At 48.8% G+C, this 18873-nt stretch overlaps 5 protein-coding genes across 5 annotated transcripts; 3 read left to right on the top strand and 2 right to left on the bottom strand.

The window, feature by feature from the left end:
- Positions 1-488: 488 nt before the first annotated feature.
- rpt4 (proteasome regulatory particle base subunit RPT4) lies at positions 489-1908 on the bottom strand (the record flags this gene model as incomplete). Its single annotated transcript, XM_033573653.1, has 4 exons — positions 489-609; positions 672-1128; positions 1183-1569; positions 1692-1908. The coding sequence occupies 4 exons, from the start codon at positions 1906-1908 to the stop codon at positions 489-491; spliced, it is 1182 nt and encodes a 393-aa protein (XP_033424205.1).
- A 2238-nt stretch (positions 1909-4146) lies between these two features.
- Positions 4147-5775, top strand: aspf22 (enolase acuN; the record flags this gene model as incomplete). The annotated part of the gene is made up of 5 exons (XM_033573654.1): positions 4147-4270; positions 4380-4436; positions 4508-4847; positions 4921-5361; positions 5421-5775. 5 exons carry the CDS (start codon positions 4147-4149, stop codon positions 5773-5775), a joined length of 1317 nt encoding a protein of 438 aa, XP_033424206.1.
- Positions 5776-6364: 589 nt separating this feature from the next.
- Positions 6365-7374, top strand: HCR1 (eukaryotic translation initiation factor 3 subunit J; the record flags this gene model as incomplete). Its single annotated transcript, XM_033573655.1, has 3 exons — positions 6365-6383; positions 6507-6577; positions 6676-7374. The coding sequence occupies 3 exons, from the start codon at positions 6365-6367 to the stop codon at positions 7372-7374; spliced, it is 789 nt and encodes a 262-aa protein (XP_033424207.1).
- Positions 7375-8223: 849 nt separating this feature from the next.
- On the bottom strand, positions 8224-9616 carry ATNIH1004_009055 (14-3-3 adaptor artA-like protein; the record flags this gene model as incomplete). Its single annotated transcript, XM_033573656.1, has 8 exons — positions 8224-8580; positions 8648-8735; positions 8801-9075; positions 9158-9169; positions 9239-9258; positions 9326-9372; positions 9444-9451; positions 9605-9616. 8 exons carry the CDS (start codon positions 9614-9616, stop codon positions 8224-8226), a joined length of 819 nt encoding a protein of 272 aa, XP_033424208.1.
- A 2294-nt stretch (positions 9617-11910) lies between these two features.
- On the top strand, positions 11911-18297 carry ATNIH1004_009056 (uncharacterized protein; the record flags this gene model as incomplete). Its single annotated transcript, XM_033573657.1, has 10 exons — positions 11911-12028; positions 12099-12256; positions 12332-14647; positions 14721-15043; positions 15113-15173; positions 16692-16792; positions 16864-17081; positions 17152-17496; positions 17574-17804; positions 17906-18297. The coding sequence occupies 10 exons, from the start codon at positions 11911-11913 to the stop codon at positions 18295-18297; spliced, it is 4263 nt and encodes a 1420-aa protein (XP_033424209.1).
- Positions 18298-18873: the final 576 nt, after the last annotated feature.

Below are 18873 nucleotides of genomic sequence, written 5' to 3' on the forward strand. Positions count from 1 at the left end.
CTAAGAAATGAAGGAGGTATTGGCCCTAAACCTTGAGGAAAGTGATTTTCTATATCGAATAAGGAGAAATTCACAGATCGTATATGGAGACATCCTTGATGGAGACAACCTTCCAACTTATTACAGGACAGACGGCTACGAGGTTCTTTCGAAGCTGCGGAAAGTTCTGGAGTGGGAGAGGAATGGAAAATACCTACTATTCTTCAGGTGAATTTGGACATGGCCTGGACCTCGAACGACTTAGCGTTCCTTGTACCATCTTTTTGGAGCTTTTAGACCTGACAAGGGTCTCATGACGCCAGATGCTAGAGGTTTATCAGTTTTACTATTGGCTGTCATCAGCGCATCTCTCGGCCTGCCAAAGAAGTAGATATAACCTTCTGTAGACGGAAATTTACGTGGAGTCGTTGAGCCAACCGGGCTTATTAGACGGTGATTTTTCTAAAGAATGGCTAATATTGAGATGATCGTCCGCAACAGAAAAGTAACTAAAGTTTCTGGTACTCCAGCTTGCCTTCCAGCTTCTTAGCCTCGGCCACCTTGCGAACCGCCCGATTGAAATCATCCTGGTTGATCGCATCTCGGTAATCCTTGATGGTAATCAGACCGCTGTCGTTTGAGCATCAGTAAGACTGTCGTCAGAAATGGAGGCAAGGGAATCGGGGACATACGCTTCCGTAACAACGTTGCGAAGATCGGCACCATTGAGCCCATCACTCATCTTCACCACGCTCTCGAAGTCAATGTCGCCATCCAGTTGGACGGTGCTCGAGTGGATCTTCAGGATCTCCAATCGACCAACTTCGTTGGGCAGAGGGATCTCGATCTTTCGATCCAGACGACCAGCTCGCAACAAAGCCGGGTCGAGCGTATCGGGCCGGTTCGTGGCCATGATGATCTTCGTCTTTCCAAGATAGTCGAACCCATCCAGCTGATTAAGGAGCTCCATCAATGTCCGTTGGATTTCTCGGTCAGCAGAAGTACCCTCAGAGAAACGTCGACCACCGATAGCGTCAATTTCGTCCATAAATATAATACAGGGCTCATGTTCCTTGGCGTAGCCGAACATCTCTCGTATTAACCGTGCAGATTCACCAATGTACTTGTCAACAATAGCAGAGGACACAACTTAAGCGCAATCAGTATCTTCTCACTGCTGGGAATCTAAAGTGGGCTGGTTACCTTTCAAAAAGTTGGTCTCAATGGAACTTGCGACGGCTCGTGCAAGTAGTGTCTTTCCTGTGCCGGGGGGCCCATAAAGTAACACACCTTTGGGTGGTTTGATGCCCACCCGTTGGAAAAGTTCTGGGTTCTTCAACGGCAGCTCAATCACCTCCCGTAGCTCTCGAATTTGTTCATTCAGACCACCAATACCGGCAAAGTTGATCTGGCCGGGATCCTCCAACGACATGTTGTACACCAATGGATCAACCTCCCGCGGGAGCATCCGCATGATAGTCAGAGTGGTCATATCCAGGGCGACACGGGTGCCCTGTTTCAATTTCGACCTATCGACCTTAGAGCGGCAGCCGACAACATATCGAGGCCCGGAGGAAGCCTTCACAATGACTACTCAATATCAGCATCTGAATGACGTAAAACAACCGAAATCCTCCCTGTATGGGACCAAAGAAGGAGTGAAAATTCGAACAAAGCAGGTAAATATGGAAAGACGATAGGTTACAACATACATCGTTCCTCATCCAACTGTTTCAACACTTCACCAATGATCTGACCAACACTTTGCAGAGCCTTGATGTTCTCTTCAGAGATGTCAAACTCCCTCTGCAAATCCTTGATGCCCATCCGAAGTGTTTTCAACTTTGCCTCCCATTCCCGAAGCTCCAGGAGGCTCTTCTTGTAATCCTCGAGCGCCTGCTCCCTTTCAGGATCACCGGCGCCGTTCATGGTGACAAAAGATCAAGAAGTGCTTAAATCGAAAAATAAACCGAATCTTAGTCTATACAGGCCACAAAGATGAGGTTCGGGTCCACACGGGAAGCTGAGGGTTCCAGATACACTGGTACGAGAGGACTGGTTGGGCGCGTCTAACCTCCGTCAATGGAAGCCAGCTCGGCGAGCTGGTGAGCTTACGTACGTACCACCAACCACGCCAGGGAAGTCACCTGACCAGGATCGATTGGGGCGTTGTTAAATACACAGGCAAAACTCCTAGTTTCACAGGTGACTATACCTAATTGGGAAGTGCTTAGTGACACAGGTTTGATTATACCTAATTGGGAAGTGCTTAGTAACACAGGCTTGACTACACCTCAAGGGAGTCAAGGCGTTGCCATCCTTTTAATTGCCCATATAAAATTGGCTATAAGCAATTTGACTGAAAAGCGACTATTAGGCATTAAATACAATGTTTTTAAACCAGGTTTAACTCTCTAATTAGAATATAGTGATCAAAATTCCACTGACACCCATGTTAGATCCCCCGATCGACCGCCTGCCGTGCCCAGAGGCCTTAAGCCCCCCCTTAAGCCTGTCCCTGAGGCATTGCTTGAGGTCTTATTTGCCTTGATGCTTCGTTCAATACCTTTTTTGATGTCTGAAGTAATACCTTATTCGATGCTTCAAGCAACCAAGTTATTGCTTGCCCCTCCACTGTCTTACCACCTGCCTGCTTAGCTACCGCTGCCTTTGCTGCCTCGCCCTCTCGAATAGTTTGGCTATACTAAGCTATACGGACAGCGCGGTCAACTCGCTCCTAATATAATAGCTCTCGCCCTGGGCGTTCCTGTTTTTGACCACCGCGAGGCCGGACAATCGACGGTTCTAGCACTAAAAGACGGGTCTGGATTTAACCTCTTAGATAGTCTATATATTTCCTATTTAGGATATGACTAAGGCACCTGTGTAAATATAAATGCCAAGAAATTTAATTTCTACGCTAGCCCTAATAAGGTATAGTCACCTGTGAAACGTAGAGTTTTGCCTGTGTATTTAACAACGCCCGATTGCGCTATAGTCACGTGGGTTAGGTGCCTGGTTTATCAGGCATTAAGCTGGAGTCCCGGTAAATCTTTTATCCGACACCAATTCAGGCACCAAGGTGTCACTGTGCCGGGCATTTTCGTCATTACGCAATAGAGATTAAGATGGAAGCTTCCAGCAAGGAAGGTAACGCTGAAGCTTGAGGCATACTGAGAGCCATGATCATTCAACGGATTCCTAATTACTTATGAAGCTTTCTTGCAAGAGATAGAAAATAGAGGTCGATATCTAGAAACGTCACTGACAACAACAGTCCAGGTGCTTCATACATGGAGTAGCCGTCAGGTACCTAGGTAGCTGCTACCTCTAGAAGGAATTGGCCGACGAAAAGCGGATTGCTTCCCAGGAGGTTTACTTCAGAGTAGGAAGGGAATAAGAATGTTAGCCTCATGAATATGGAGATGAATGTCTTCGCCCGCCTCGCCCCGAGGGAATACGGGAGATCTCGCGTCACTGCATAACAACGTCTCAACCAGCGAGCGGACTGCCCCACCATCACGCTGGAAAGACTCGGAGGAAAATGACGCTGAGGGTTTCCCCAGTAGGGTTCCAGCCTCATACAAGAACCGGGCCGTTTCCACCTGCACAAGGGACCTACTACTTACTTCAACTATCGACTCGTTCCTGACCTCTTCTTCTTAACTCACACGTACCATCCCAGCCAACTGACTCACTTCGTGAGTAAGTATGCAGTGCCCTTCCTTACTAAGTTACCAACCCCTCCCCACCATCCTACCCTAGTGTTGTTGCTTGGCCCCTCTTGTGCCTTAGCTCTATTTCTCTCTTAATGAAGATGTGTCATATAGAGAGAGATGGAGAGGATGATTGCCATCATATCCATCCAGACTGGCTACCAGTCCATCTCCCCAGTCTGGTCAATGGATTAGGTAGTCGGACCTCTCCTCACCTACTCTTCCCCTTCCTCCTCCACACTGGTGATTCATCAAAATCATCCGCGCTCTCTTTTCGGGTCGTCGGTGAACACCACCCCGCTGCTAGACCCCCTTCCCTACAACAATTCAGAGCTGCTGTTTTTATTTATACTCTCTGGCCCCCTTCAGATCTTTTAATTTTTATTCCGTCCTCTCTTCCCCCATTCTCTTCCCTGGGAATTAAATTGACAGATCAATTCAGCCTTTCAAAATGCCTATCTCTAAGATCCACGCACGCTCCGTCTACGACTCACGTGGCAACCCCACCGTTGAGGTTGATGTTGTCACTGAGACTGGCCTGCACCGTGCCATTGTTCCCTCCGGAGCTTCCACTGGTGCGTAACCCCCTTAATCAGGCAGAAAAAGGAGAGCGGATAAGATGGAGTACGGTCTCTGTCTCTCCTGGGACCCGGAGTTTCAAAGGCTGATGATAGTCGAGTTTAGGTCAGCACGAGGCTCACGAGCTCCGTGACGGTGACAAGGCCCGCTGGGGTGGAAAGGGTATGTCTATGATGCTGTTCCCCGAACAATGCTCCGGGCGGCTTGAACTAACAAGGTTGGCGGGTGCTTAGGTGTTCTGAAGGCCGTCAAGAACGTCAACGAGACCATTGGCCCTGCCCTTATCAAGGAGAGCCTTGATGTGAAGGACCAATCCAAGGTTGACGAATTCCTCAACAAGCTTGATGGAACCGCCAACAAGGCCAACCTCGGTGCTAACGCTATCTTGGGTGTCAGCTTGGCCATTGCTAAGGCCGGTGCTGCCGAAAAGGGTGTTCCCCTCTATGCTCACATTTCCGACCTGGCGGGCACCAAGAAGCCCTACGTTCTGCCCGTTCCCTTCCAGAACGTTCTGAACGGTGGTTCCCACGCTGGTGGCCGTTTGGCCTTTCAGGAGTTCATGATCGTCCCTGAGTAAGTGCACTCGTCTCATTTTCCGCGTAGCTCTGTTGTTCACCGACGACAATCATACTGATCTGGTTGACAGCACTGCCCCCTCTTTCTCTGAGGCTCTCCGCCAAGGAGCTGAGGTCTACCAGAAGCTTAAGGCTTTGGCCAAGAAGAAGTACGGCCAGTCTGCCGGCAATGTCGGTGACGAGGGTGGTGTTGCCCCCGATATCCAGACTCCCGAGGAGGCTCTTGACTTGATCACCGAGGCCATTGAACAGGCCGGATACACTGGCCAGATTCACATTGCCATGGACGTTGCATCTAGCGAGTTCTACAAGGCCGATGCTAAGAAGTACGATCTTGACTTCAAGAACCCCGACAGCGACTCCTCCAAGTGGCTTACTTACGAGCAACTGGCCGACCTGTACAAGTCGTTGGCCAGCAAGTACCCCATTGTCAGCATTGAAGACCCCTTCGCTGAGGATGACTGGGAGGCCTGGAGCTACTTCTACAAGACCTCTGACTTCCAGATTGTTGGGTACGTATAACTGTTGCATCATATATCGGCCGGGTTCACAGAGCTCACTGTATTCTTAGTGATGACCTGACAGTCACCAACCCCCAACGGATCAAGAAGGCTATTGAGCTCAAATCTTGCAACGCTCTTCTCCTCAAGGTCAACCAGATCGGAACCCTCACCGAGTCTATCCAAGCCGCCAAGGACTCTTACGCCGACAGCTGGGGTGTCATGGTGTCCCACCGCTCTGGTGAGACCGAGGACGTCACCATTGCCGACATCGCCGTTGGTCTGCGCTCCGGTCAGATCAAGACCGGCGCTCCTGCTCGATCCGAGCGTCTGGCTAAGCTGAACCAGATTCTCCGTATTGAGGAAGAGCTTGGTGACAGTGTCGTCTATGCTGGCCAGAAGTTCCGCACCGCGGTCAACCTGTAAAGCAGCCACAGGCGATATAACTTTCCTTTACTTCTTTTGCACCAGTCACGGGTATTTTTTCCGGCGTGCAGAATCCACCCGAAATGACCTTGTTTTGACTTATTGGCAGCGTTGTTGTGGAGAAACAAGCTGCAAAAGTACCATCGCAGATGACCGTTTGACCAAGATTTATGATGACGAATAAGCCTATTATAAGGGCATATAATGAAAAAGTGTAGTTCAAATAATCCCGGTCCTTGGGAGTATAGTATTAGTGCACTCTGTAGTCCCAGTAGCGTTTCAACATCCGTACATTCTAACTATAGACCATTCTATATCAGCATTTTACTTTCACGGCGAGACTTCAATATCGGGCATCAAGGCAGTCGTTCCACGTGACCTGCCCCACCACCCGATTGAATCGAAGTCGAGTTGGCTCGGGTTTGAGATGGACGCTTCTTTGCCCCTCCAAAATTTCCGCTGCGTTGTGCTCTCGTCCACGACAGTTCTTTGAGCTGGGACATACGTTTGATCTTTTCTCTGCCGCCAGAGACCTTAGACCGTGCGAATAGACTGTCATTTTTGTGCCTTTTCGTCGATTATTTCCATTATGGCACCCTCGAAGTGGGGTACGTTCTTTCTGGCCTTTTTTTCTTTTTGTTTATCTTTCTTAGCTCTTAGCTGAATATCGGTGGTGGCCTATTCTCATGGTAAAATTTTGCTGACGATTCCCGTTTTTAATCTTTTTTTAGATGATGAGGAAGAAAGTACTTCTCCTCCCGTGGTATACCGCCGCAAATTCGATGATGAGGAAGAGGACGATGTGAGTGAGCCCTTCCCCTTCGCTCCCCGGACTAGCATTCTCCGACTCAACTTGCATATAATTCATGACAACAAATGTGCTGACGTGATCTGGAATAGGTTCTCGACTCCTGGGATGCCGCTGAAGATTCCGAGGTAGAGAGGGAAAAGGCGAAGAAAGCGGAAGAGGCCAAAGCCAAAGCGGAGGCTGAAGCGGCTGCAAAGAAGAAGAGCAAGGCGCAGCGGATACAGGAACACAAGGAAGTGCGGCGGCAGGCAGAAGAGGACGCCACGGACTCCGAAAGTGACGAGGACGAGGCCGAGAAGCGGGCTCGTCTCCGCCGAACCGAGAAGGACTCAGATCTCAAGCACGCCGAGGATCTGTTCGGTGACATCGATCTGAATCGCAACCGGGGCACTCCCAAGGCTGTTGTTGTCAATGACTCGGCCGACCCAACACAAGCGGTCGATCTTTCCGCCATGCCGCTCTTCAAGCCCACCACCAAAGATCAATTCACCCGGTTGACGACTACCCTGGTGCCGCTGCTGACGCCGCAGTCGAAGAAACCGCAGTATGCGCTGTGGGCGCAGGACTTCACCAAGCAGCTGGTCAGGGAGCTGCCCAGTGCGGATATCAAGAAGATCGCTAGCGCTTTGACGACCATGAGCAACGAGAAGATGAAAGAGGAGCGGGCGGCGGACAAGGGTAACAAAAAGTCCAAGGCGGCGAAGACCAAGGTTTCACTGGTGACCTCAAGAGATAATAAGATTGATGCATCTTATGATGGTGATGGCTTGGATGATGATGATTTCATGTGATCGTTTTGAAAGTGAATTTTCTACCTTGCCTCTCTTCGCACTTCCTCTCTACTTAGTTGCCAGTTACATTGTCAATTCGACACTTATCTGCCAACCTCTCTATATATTCTCCCCCTTCTCTTTGTATATCCATCGATAAACGGTTCGTTTCTTATCACCCCGTCTACTAGCTTCTATTAATGATAGATCTTAAATTTGACTCCATCGCCGTGTTGTATACTCTATTTTAACCCCAATGTAAATGGAGAGCTCCTATATGGCTCTTCTCATGGATAGGCCTTGTTCGGCGTTGTTTTTTAACGTCCGCTAACTTGACCGTCGCACATCGGACTGTCCACAACATCAAGTTTGTGTGCCCTATGGACACCGTGCCTTCAAAAAACCAGCGTTGGTTCAAGCACCATGTTCTGCCTGTTGGTCAAGCATCCGCTCGAGTATTTAAAATTAACTACTAAATAGTTCCCAACATGTGTCCTGGAAGATACGAGTGGGCGGCAAGAAGGAAAAAAGGGGGAAGGTGGCAAGTACACAGACAAGAGGGAGAAAAAAAAAAAAACAAAAAAAAAAGGTGGAATAACACAATGTAACTTGGTCTGAGGTGGGAATAGAGACACTAAAAGAGAGATACATTCCACTCGGACCTCATTTTCTTCACTGTCCAAATAGCAAACTCCGCCGGCCAACCCACGAGATCCCGAACATGTAGAAGATATGTGCCGGTCCAAACCAGTCACGCTGCTAAAACATACCTTCGTCAACACTTCCAGGGAGAATTTGAACGTCAAAACAGGCACACTGAGCACACAACGCAGGTTTTTGATACAACAAAAAATCATTCATCCCAGTCTTCTAAGACGCAGGGGCTGGTGCAGGCTTGGCCTCCTCACCCTTGTCCTCGGCGGCCGGCGCGGACTCCTCCTCGGGCTTATCCTCCTTGGAAGCACCCTCGGCCTCATTTCCATCAGAAGAGGTCCACAGGGTCAGGTTGTCACGCAGCAGCTGCATAATCAAGGTGCTGTCACGGTAGCTTTCCTCCGACAGCGAGTCGAGCTCCGCAATAGCGTCGTCGAAAGCCTGCTTGGCAAGGTGGCAGGCACGATCGGGGGAGTTCAAAATCTCATAGTAGAAAACGGAGAAGTTCAAAGCAAGGCCCAGGCGGATGGGGTGGGTAGGGGTGAGGTCAGTCTGGGCGACATCCGTGGCGTTCTAAAGTAGATTGTAAGGGGCATATAATACTATCGGCTGAGGTGTTAATGGTATAGCAAAAACGAACCTTGTAAGCCTCGTGGGCGGCAGTTGCAGCAACCTTGCGCTTGTTGCCAGAGGCAAACTCAGCGAGATAACGGTGGTAGTCACCCTTCCTAAACATCGGATTGTCATCAACCACGGCACTTGTAACGCTATCTTCTGAGCCAACTGCACTTACATCTTGTAGTAGAAAACCTTGGACTCGCCAGTCTCGGCCTTGGGAATGAGAGAGTCGTCCAAAACATCAAGAACATCCTGGCAGACATTCTCCAGCTCCGTTTCAATCTGCTGACGGTAATTACGGATGATGGTGACATGCTGCTCAGAGCCCTTGGACTCCTCCTTCTGCTCAATGGAGGAGATGATACGCCACGAGGCACGACGGGTACCGACAACATTCTTGTAGGCAACTGAGAGAAGGTTACGCTCATCGACAGTAAGCTCGCCTCCAATCTGATGCGGGGTCAGTCGTCTAGGACAACAGGATGTGCGGGGGAAATAGTTCCTGACGGCTCAACAAGGAGGGGATGCATACGTTGGCGACTTGCTGTGAGAACCGTTAGCGACCATATTCTAACTAGCTAGTTGTATAGCGTTGATCAAAGTAACTGCTTACCTTCATGTAGGTGACCATTTCTGTGAAGGGAAGGGACCAATCAGTATCAAAAGCATCCGGGCGACAACAACACCTAGAAGATCTTACCATCGTAGCGCTCAGCCTGCTCACAGAGCCGAGCAAGGAAAGTTTTGCTGGTGGATGGGAAAACAGGTGGTTAGTGATCCAGATGTTAGCGATCGACGAAGGCAATCTGGACCCTTACCTCTCACGCTACCCGAAGAGACATTGTTAGTACGGTTCCCATCGGTCGCATCAGGACAAGAGAGTAAGGAGAGACAGATTGCCGTAGAAAACAAGATATACGTGGTTCATACCACGACAATAGGGCGAACAGCTGAGAGGGGTTGGGCTGGAACAACATACCTCAGAAGTCATGATGATACCGTATGGGTGATAGGGTTCCAAGAAGGGATAGGGTAGTTGGGGGGAAGTGGATAAGGCAAAGAGACCAGAGGCGTTCCAAAGGGGAGAGGGAGAGATAGAGGAAGAGGCACAGAACAGAAGAGAAGGGTAAAATTGAGGGTGATAAGACACAAGAATATTGGTGGATGCGACACAGCAACAAGAGATGAACCGGTGAGGTGATGGCCAGCAGTCACTCTTGAGTAGTCAGCTTAGCGAGAGTGAGAATGCGGTTGTTTGCGGTGTTTGTCTGCCATGGGTGCCCCAGGAAGAAACACCCCATCCTTCGTCCATGGACCCTAGTATGCTGTATCTCCACTACTCATCCAGTTTGTCCCCAGATTCCTTCGTCGACAAACGCTGAAGGTGTGAGCCGCAAGGTTTGATTCTGATAGTTAGGGGATCTATATTTATTTATATATCATCCACCCAATGTGTTACGATCAAATACATTATAAGTAGCCTTTCCAAAGCTCATATCCAGATAGAAGGAGAGAGAGAAAAAAAAAAAAAAAAAAACCCTCAGACAGACCTATCTGCTGGCGGACCAGGTCTACAATTGACCTACCAGGGCTTCAAGAAATCCCTGCAAAAGAATCTTTACTATTGCTACCTCAAATTCACCCAGGAAATCCGAAAAAGTATATACGGCTAATGCTAGAGAGTACTCTTCCATCTAGTGAGGCCGTTCATCGCCTATAGCTGTGTCAAATTGAGTGAAAGGTGCAAGGTCTTACGATTCTATACATCATATTACTGGGCCTTTGGTACTTATCCCAAAGCCATCCTTTTGGTGACCATCTGACGAATACTCTGATAGAGTAGGCGGCTTTTGTTGTACATCAGCATGGCTTCACTTCGAAAGGAAATTGTACAGAACTATCTATCTACTAGGACCTACCTGCCTGCTTACTTGGCCAGCTGCATCAAGCTGGCGCCTGCAGACCGATTCTTACGGCCACACAATGGTCTTTCCCACACCCCTTAGACAGGAGGTCCTCTAGCCGTTCCATGGACATGCCTACAGTAGGTACTAGTACATCACCATAGTTTCCTAGTCAAACCCCCGTCAGAGGAAATATGTGAGAAGTGTTCCATGGACATGGACGAGTCATAAACTACCAAGAACTCATGCACAGAGGTTAGAAGGCCAATTAATTAAATACTTGGCATCGGGGACTGAGTGGCTAGGAAGATACCTACAGTACTGTCATCGGTAAGACTCTGAGGCAAGATTGATAGATAGGTGGAACAAATCATGCGCGGTTTTGGATCTTAATAGCCACCATACATTCACCAAGTCGATGAGGAGCGGGGCACCCAGGATGGTCCAGAAACATGGAACAGCCTCTTAGCTCCGGTCTTAGAGGCAAGGCATCACTGTTTCTTGGTGGGGAGCCATCCGCTGCGACCCCCAAGTGGGATGAATAATGTAAGCATGGCTTTCAGGTGTGGGACAGTCATACAGGGGGGCGATACTTTCAATACTGGACAATACCTATAAGTAGACTACGTATTGGGAAGGAATATGACCTTTATAGCTCCTCGTATCTAGTTCGTTAGTTTTACAAACTAGGACTATTTACTAAGCATACATCCCATCTTCAGGGTCTCGTATTTCTCAATGGGTATTTACCGTACCTTGTGAATTTCCATCCATCCTATCAGTACCTAACTAAGGTAGTAGTAGTCCGTAGGTACTAGGTAGTACCAAGTAAGGGACGTGCCTCTCGGCTATGGTACCGTACCGTTCAAGTTCAGCCCTGTAGTTTATTTACCGGCAATCTCTGCGGCGTGACGGGGGGCCGATCGAGCCAAAAGAACACGTTGAGTGCCTGAGAGAGTAAACGTAGTTCAACGGCCTTCCTGCAATGATTCTTTTCCTTTGTTAACCGACTGAATTTCACTTTGGAAAGGGATTTTTTTTTTATTTTCTTTATTTTTAAAAAAGAAAGACAAAAAAAAAAAATATTAAACCGTCGTTTTCCGTCTTTCTCTCTCCAACTGGGTATATTAATATTCAACCCCCTTCCTCCTCTTCTAGATCCTTCCCACTCTTCGGAGTTGCCCAGGACGCTACTGCTCCGTATTACAATTCACTCCGGCCACTTGGCGTTCATGTCTTAATCTGGGTATATCCGGTTTCCCTCCATACCCTCTCCCTCTTTCTTTTCTTTTCCTTTTTTCTCTCTTTCTTTCTTTCCTCTCCTTTCTTCTCTCGTTGCTCCCCCGACTCTCGCCACCCTTTTCAACTGCTGTGGTCGACCATGGAGCATTCCTACCTCTCTTCCCCAGAAGAGGTGCTAGAACACTTCGGTGTCTCCGAGCACACGGGTTTGTCGCAGGCTCAGGTTTCAAAATTGAGGCAAAAATATGGTCCAAATGGTTAGTCGCACCCCGATCCCACGCCCGTCGAATGGAGCCCGGAGGCTAATACGCTGCCTTGGATGTTTAGCTCTTGCCGAAGACCCTCCAACGCCTCTATGGAAGCTTGTGCTGGAACAATTCAAAGATCAACTGATCCTCATTCTTTTGGGCTCGGCTGCGGTGTCCTTTGTCCTCGCTCTCTTTGAGGAAGGGGATGACTGGACGTCCTTCGTTGACCCCGTTGTGGTATGTGATTGCAAACGAGCCCTTTCTCCGTGTCGCGCGCATCACCAGGTAGCTGACTGCGTGCCATGGTTGCAGATCTTGACTATCTTAATCCTCAATGGTATCGTTGGTGTCGCCCAGGAAAGCAGTGCCGAAAAGGCAATTGCGGCCCTGCAAGAATATTCCGCAAATGAAGCTACGGTTGTCCGTGAAGGCAAAACCCAGCGTGTCAAAGCGGAAGACTTGGTACCTGGAGACGTAGTCCATGTCGCGGTTGGAGATCGTGTACCTGCGGATTGTCGCTTGGTTGCTATCCACAGCAACAGTTTCCGGTTGGACCAAGCCATCCTGACCGGTGAGAGCGAAAGCGTTTCCAAGGACACCCGCGCGATTCACGACAAGCAGGCGGTCAAGCAAGATCAGATCAATATGCTTTTCTCAGGAACAACGGTTGTAAACGGGCATGCTACGGCTATGGTCGTTTTGACTGGGGGATCAACTGCCATCGGTGATATTCATGAGAGCATAACTTCCCAGATTTCGGAGCCAACACCCCTTAAACAGAAACTGAATGATTTCGGTGACATGTTGGCTAAGGTGATCACCGTCATCTGTATCTTGGTCTGGGTGATTAATATCGAACATTTTAACGATCCGTCTCACGGTGGTTGGACCAAAGGAGCTATCTATTATCTCAAAATCGCAGTTTCGCTGGGAGTGGCAGCCATTCCTGAAGGTTTGGCCGTTGTCATCACCACCTGTCTCGCTCTCGGCACTCGTAAGATGGCCAACAAGAATGCAGTAGTCCGGTCTCTTCCCTCCGTGGAGACCCTCGGTAGCTGCAGTGTGATTTGCTCCGACAAGACCGGCACCTTAACGACCAATCAGATGAGTGCAGCGAAGATCGTCTATTTGAACAGGGCTGGTGACGATGTCGAGGAAATCGATGTTGAAGGTACCACTTTTGCGCCGGAAGGCAAACTGTCACGCAACGGCAAGTCTCTGCAGAACCTCGCGATCTCCTCGTCAACGGTTCGCCAGATGGCCGAAGTCATGGCTCGCTGCAACAGCGCGACTCTCGCCCATGACCCAAAGACCGGCGTATTTTCCTGTATTGGTGAACCCACCGAAGGCGCCCTGCGGGTTTTGGTTGAAAAAATTGGAACTAACGACTCTGCTACTAATGCCAAACTGTTTGGACGGCCTGCGTCCCAGAGGCTTCATGCTGCTAGTGCGCACTACGAGTCTCGGTTGCCGTTGAAAGCAACCTACGAGTTTTCTCGCGATCGAAAGAGCATGTCTGTTCTCATCGGTATGGGCAAGCAGCAAAAACTCCTGGTCAAGGGTGCTCCTGAATCCATACTCGAGCGTTGCTCTTATGTGATACTGGGGCCTGACGGATCCCGGGCGCCCCTCTCTAAGAAATATCTGAGTTTGCTCTCTGATGAAATTGTGGAGTACGGAAATCGTGGTCTCCGTGTCATGGCCCTGGCCAGTGTTGATGATGTGGCGGCCATCCCCCTTCTACGCAACGCTAAAACTACCGATGAATATGCCCAGTTGGAACAAAATATGACTCTCATTGGTCTCGTTGCTATGCTTGATCCTCCACGCGTTGAGGTGGCCGACTCGATTAAGAAATGTAGGGAGGCAGGTATCCGGGTGATTGTCATTACTGGTGACAGCCGAAACACAGCCGAATCCGTGTGCCGCCAGATTGGCGTATTCTCTGAGGGCGAGGATCTTACGGGCAAGAGCTACACGGGCAGGGAATTCGATAGCCTGTCGCAGAGTCAGAAGCTCGAGGCGGCCAAGAGTGCATCCCTATTTTCGCGTACAGAACCCAGCCATAAGTCTAAGCTCGTTGATATTCTCCAATCATTAGGACACGTTGTTGCGATGACGGGTGATGGTGTTAACGACGCCCCTGCCTTGAAGAAGTCGGACATCGGTGTTGCTATGGGTACTGGCACGGACGTGGCTAGGCTCGCCGCTGATATGGTCCTGGCCGACGACAACTTTGCTACGATCGCTGTGGCCGTCGAGGAGGGGCGATCGATCTACAGCAACACCCAACAGTTCATCCGGTATCTGATTTCGTCCAACATTGGAGAAGTGGTCTCGATTTTCCTAACTGCAGCCCTGGGCATGCCGGAAGCGTTGATCCCCGTGCAGCTCCTTTGGGTGAACCTGGTCACTGACGGTCTACCTGCGACGGCTCTGTCTTTCAACCCTGCAGACCATGATGTGATGAGACGGCCTCCCCGAAAGCGTGACGAGCCCCTGGTCGGCGGTTGGTTACTGTTTAGATACTTGGTTATTGGCACCTATGTCGGTGCTGCCACGGTCTTTGGCTACGTATGGTGGTTCATGTACAATGCAGAGGGACCACAGATCTCTTTCTGGCAGCTGGTAGGCCTAAGAATAACTTACCTGGGAATTTCCCTCCTGGGTTTCGTTACCATTTTGCTAATATGTTGCGCAGTCTCATTTCCACAAGTGCTCTGCCCAATTTCCTGAAATTGGCTGTGAGATGTTCTCGAACGATATGTCCCGTTCTGCATCCACCGTGTCACTTTCAATCCTGGTTGTGATCGAAATGCTAAATGCCATGAATGCACTTTCATCCAGTGAATCTCTTATGACCTTCGCTCTCTGGAATAACATGATGCTGGTCTACGCCATTATCCTTTCAATGACCTTGCACTTTGCTATCTTGTACATTCCTTTCTTGCAGGGATTGTTCTCTGTTCTCCCTTTAAACTGGATCGAGTGGAAGGCCGTTCTAGCAATCAGTGCTCCTGTGATGTAAGTTCGCTCTGTTTCGTCTGAGACGTCACCCATTGCATCCATTGCATCTTGCTAACTCGCCAAAAGATTGATTGACGAGGTGCTCAAAACTGCGGAGCGTCGTTTTTATAACATCCCTGCAAAGAAGGTTGGATACCAAAACGGAGCGGCCTCTAAACCCAAGATAACATAGATCTTGGTTGGCTGAGTGATGACTTCGTATCCCAAGGGTATGCTCATGATAAATATAAACATAGGCCGTTGGATAGTTGTGGTTATTTCCGTTCACTGGCCTTTTTCTTTCCCCTGGACACATGTTGGCGGCATACATGTATCATGGTAGATATTCTTTAACGTCTAGAGAACAATGAAGAAATGAATACCTCCCCAAGGAGTAATATAGATAAGTGCCTGCTCGAGTGATTTAGGAGTCGACACATGCAGCGAGCCTGGGTCACGTTGGCGCGCTCGTGACTTGCAGGAGATTTCTTGAATGGCTGGGTGGACAGAGTGTGTTTCCAGACGCAACCATGCACGATGACTAAGAAGGTTGCCCCATCTATGAGCCCTATCTATCTATTGAATTATTATTGCTTTGAGGTCAGGGTTCTTATACTAGGCATGTGAGGGATTGTGCCATCTTTTTGAAACCACGCAAGCATAAATGACTCGGATCATAATCCCTCTTAACGCTCGCCATCTAGACAATTTAGCCTAATTGAAAAGGGCCGAAAATTCGGCACATTTTGATAACCGTGCAGCTCTACTTTAGCAAGTGGCTAATTCTGATCATAGGGCCTATCAAACTTCACCCCGCAGCAGTATTGCGGGGGAAGTAAACCTTCACGGGACAAAGCCAAGCGAGATGGGCTACTAGATGCCCACCATCTTTACAGGGAGTACGAGAAATGCAACACCGAAGTCCAGACTAAAAAGCCTTAGGCTTAGGGCGGCTAAACCGTTAGAGGCTTGTCCGCTCGTGGCATGGGAGCACATTCCCAGCAATCGTGGCGTGTCACTGGTGGCTTCCTAGGGGTTCGACGATCTTTTCCCCGGATTCCATGTAATGTGGAGGAAAAGGAAGACGTCTGGGGATGCATAATATCCCGGAGGATGGATCCTCCTGTCCTGTTTCCTGCCTAGGCCCAACTCTCCACTTCCCCTCTTCCTGCGACCTTTTTTTTAGCCCTCTCCAACAATGACCCGATAGGTGATTCCAGGTTGAGCGGAAAAAAGGGGAGGTGGCCGATGACTCTCACCTAAAGAGTGCACCTAGAGGATTTATGATGCCACTAATAAGCTATCTCCATGTAGTAGTACATAATGAGACCATGGTGGTACGATTGCATCCTTCTTTTTATCTCCACTTCCCATCATGAGCATTCACTTACGGAGGTTCTGACAACCTTCATCCCCAGTCATATCACACTGATTCCCATCTGGGAGGATGGGACTCTTGCAGTTTTTAACAACCCGTTCGGGATTTCGGGTTGATAATAGCAAAACTACATCTGCAGCAACTCTTACTTTACGCCAGAGCATATGGCCTTTATCACTCGTTACTATTCTCTTCTTTTTATGGGTGAGTCATGGACGGAGATGAAGCGGACTTAAGCTTGAACATATATGTATTCTATGGAATCTGGGGTGCTAATTGCATATATAGGGATTCGCCTATGGCTTGTTAGACACCCTCAATAAGCATTTCCAAGAGACACTGCACATTACTCGGACTCGCTCCGCTGGACTTCAAGCTGCTTATTTTGGGTAGGCATTATCATATACTTATATGGCACGTTGCTCCATAATATGACCGATAAATTAACGAAAACCACCAGTGCCTACCCATTAGCTTCCTTGGGTTATGCGAACTATCTACTTCGACATTTCGGGTACAAGACCGTATTCATCTTTGGTCTGGCCCTTTATGGCATTGGCGCCCTCTGTATGTGGCCGGCGGGCTTGAACCGATCGTTTGGAGGCTTCTGCGCAGCTACTTTTGTCATCGGCTCAGGACTAGGCGCACTCGAGTCAGCGGCCAACCCCTTCATTACCGGTATGTTGATACTAGATCTTAGCGTCGGGAAAAGAAAAGAAAAAGGTGCTGATAGCATATTCTCAATTAGTCTGTGGCCCCCCAAAATATTCTGAGATGCGGATCAACCTTGCCCAAGCGTTCAACGGGATTGGTACCTGTGTTGCCCCAGCACTAGCATCTTATGTTTTCTTTACTTCAACCAACGACGATGTTAATGCTCTCAAGCGCGTCCAATGGGTGTACCTTGCCATCGGAATCTTCGTGTTTTTGCTTGCTGTAGTCTTCTTCATCTCAAAAATCCCCGAGGTCACCGACGAAGATATGGCATTTCAAGTCTCCGAGACACATGTGGACGAGCAGGATCGACCTTTCTGGAAGCAGTATAAGCTATTCCATGCAACATTAGCCCAGTTCACTTATACCGGTGCTCAAGGTAAGAACACCCCTCTACATGTTGTTGGCTAAGCTAGTTGTAACCGGAGTTAACAATCTTTGTTTCCGCCATTCCAGTCGCCATCGCAGGATACTTCATCAACTATGTCACGGAAACTTGGCCCGGTACCTCGAGCTCTACGGGCTCCAAATATCTAGCTGGGGCCCAGGGGGCTTTCGCTGTAGGCCGTTTCCTGGGAGCAATTATCATGAAATACGTAAAGGCTCGTTGGGTATTTTTAGTCTACCTCTCTTGCACTGTTGCCTTTATTGCGGCATCCACTACACAAAAGAAAGAGAGTGGTATAGGTACGCTAGCCCCTTGGGTCCATTTGTCCCAGGGACCAAAAATCTTGCTGGAACAGCACAAATGATGGAAGTCAAGAATGATAGCGCTAACAGTTACAAAGCAATGCTCTTTCTTACCCTCTTCTTCGAATCTGTCTGTTTCCCCACCATTGTTGCTCTGGGGATTCGCGGTCTAGGACGCCACTATAAGCGTGGCTCCGGCTTCATCGTCGGCGGTGTTTGTGGTGGTGCTGTGGTGCCTCCGATCTTAGGCCATGTGGCCGACATGCGGAACAGTACGGTATTTGCCATGATTGTCCCGACAATGTTCATGGTTGTTGCGTGGACTTATGCCGTTGCTGTGAATTTCGCCCCTGTTTATAGGGAAACGGTTGATAAGGTCGGCTCTAGTACTATCGGCCTGAGGGAAAGCGATGGCACTAACGGACAAGACGTGGAAGTTGGGGTGATGGGGGACATGGAGAAGCCCCAGGAGATTCATGTCGAGAAATAAACTTGTCGGTGTTATTTGATGCCATTCTGTCGCATACTTCGACCAAACTTGTTCACAAATTCGATCGAGGCACTCAGAATCCAGCAAATGTATAATTATATAGACGCTATATGCTAACGAAATAAACAGTTAGGGTTCATGAATGCTTTTTTCTATACAGAGTACATATAGCGAAGTAATACCAGCAAGACTCCAATACAGGTAGCAGATCTAATCCAACGGGTAAATAATGTATTGATCAAGGTAAATCATTGCTTGTGCCAGATCCAAGAACCAGCTTTGAGGGCACTCGTCTAGGGGAACCAAAAGTGGAATCAAGATTACATATGGTAATAAGGGGTCTCTTCAGAAACTTGCGGAGCCACTAGGCACAAATACATGGTCACAACAAACATTAAACAGAAAACTGATATGAGAGTAAAGGACGGGGTGAACAAATAAGGTACACAGAAAGAGAATATAGATGAATGAGCGGATGTAATATTAAAACAAGAGGAACGAAATGGGCGAGGGAATGATATATACTGGGACATAAGGTGTGAAAAGCATCTGAAAGACTCGGAATTGCTTTTCATC

The sequence above is a fragment of the Aspergillus tanneri genome (genome assembly GCF_003426965.1).
Source record: "Aspergillus tanneri strain NIH1004 chromosome Unknown AapTan_6_pilon_pilon_pilon, whole genome shotgun sequence".
In the NCBI taxonomy this organism is placed as follows: Eukaryota; Fungi; Ascomycota; class Eurotiomycetes; order Eurotiales; family Aspergillaceae; genus Aspergillus; species Aspergillus tanneri.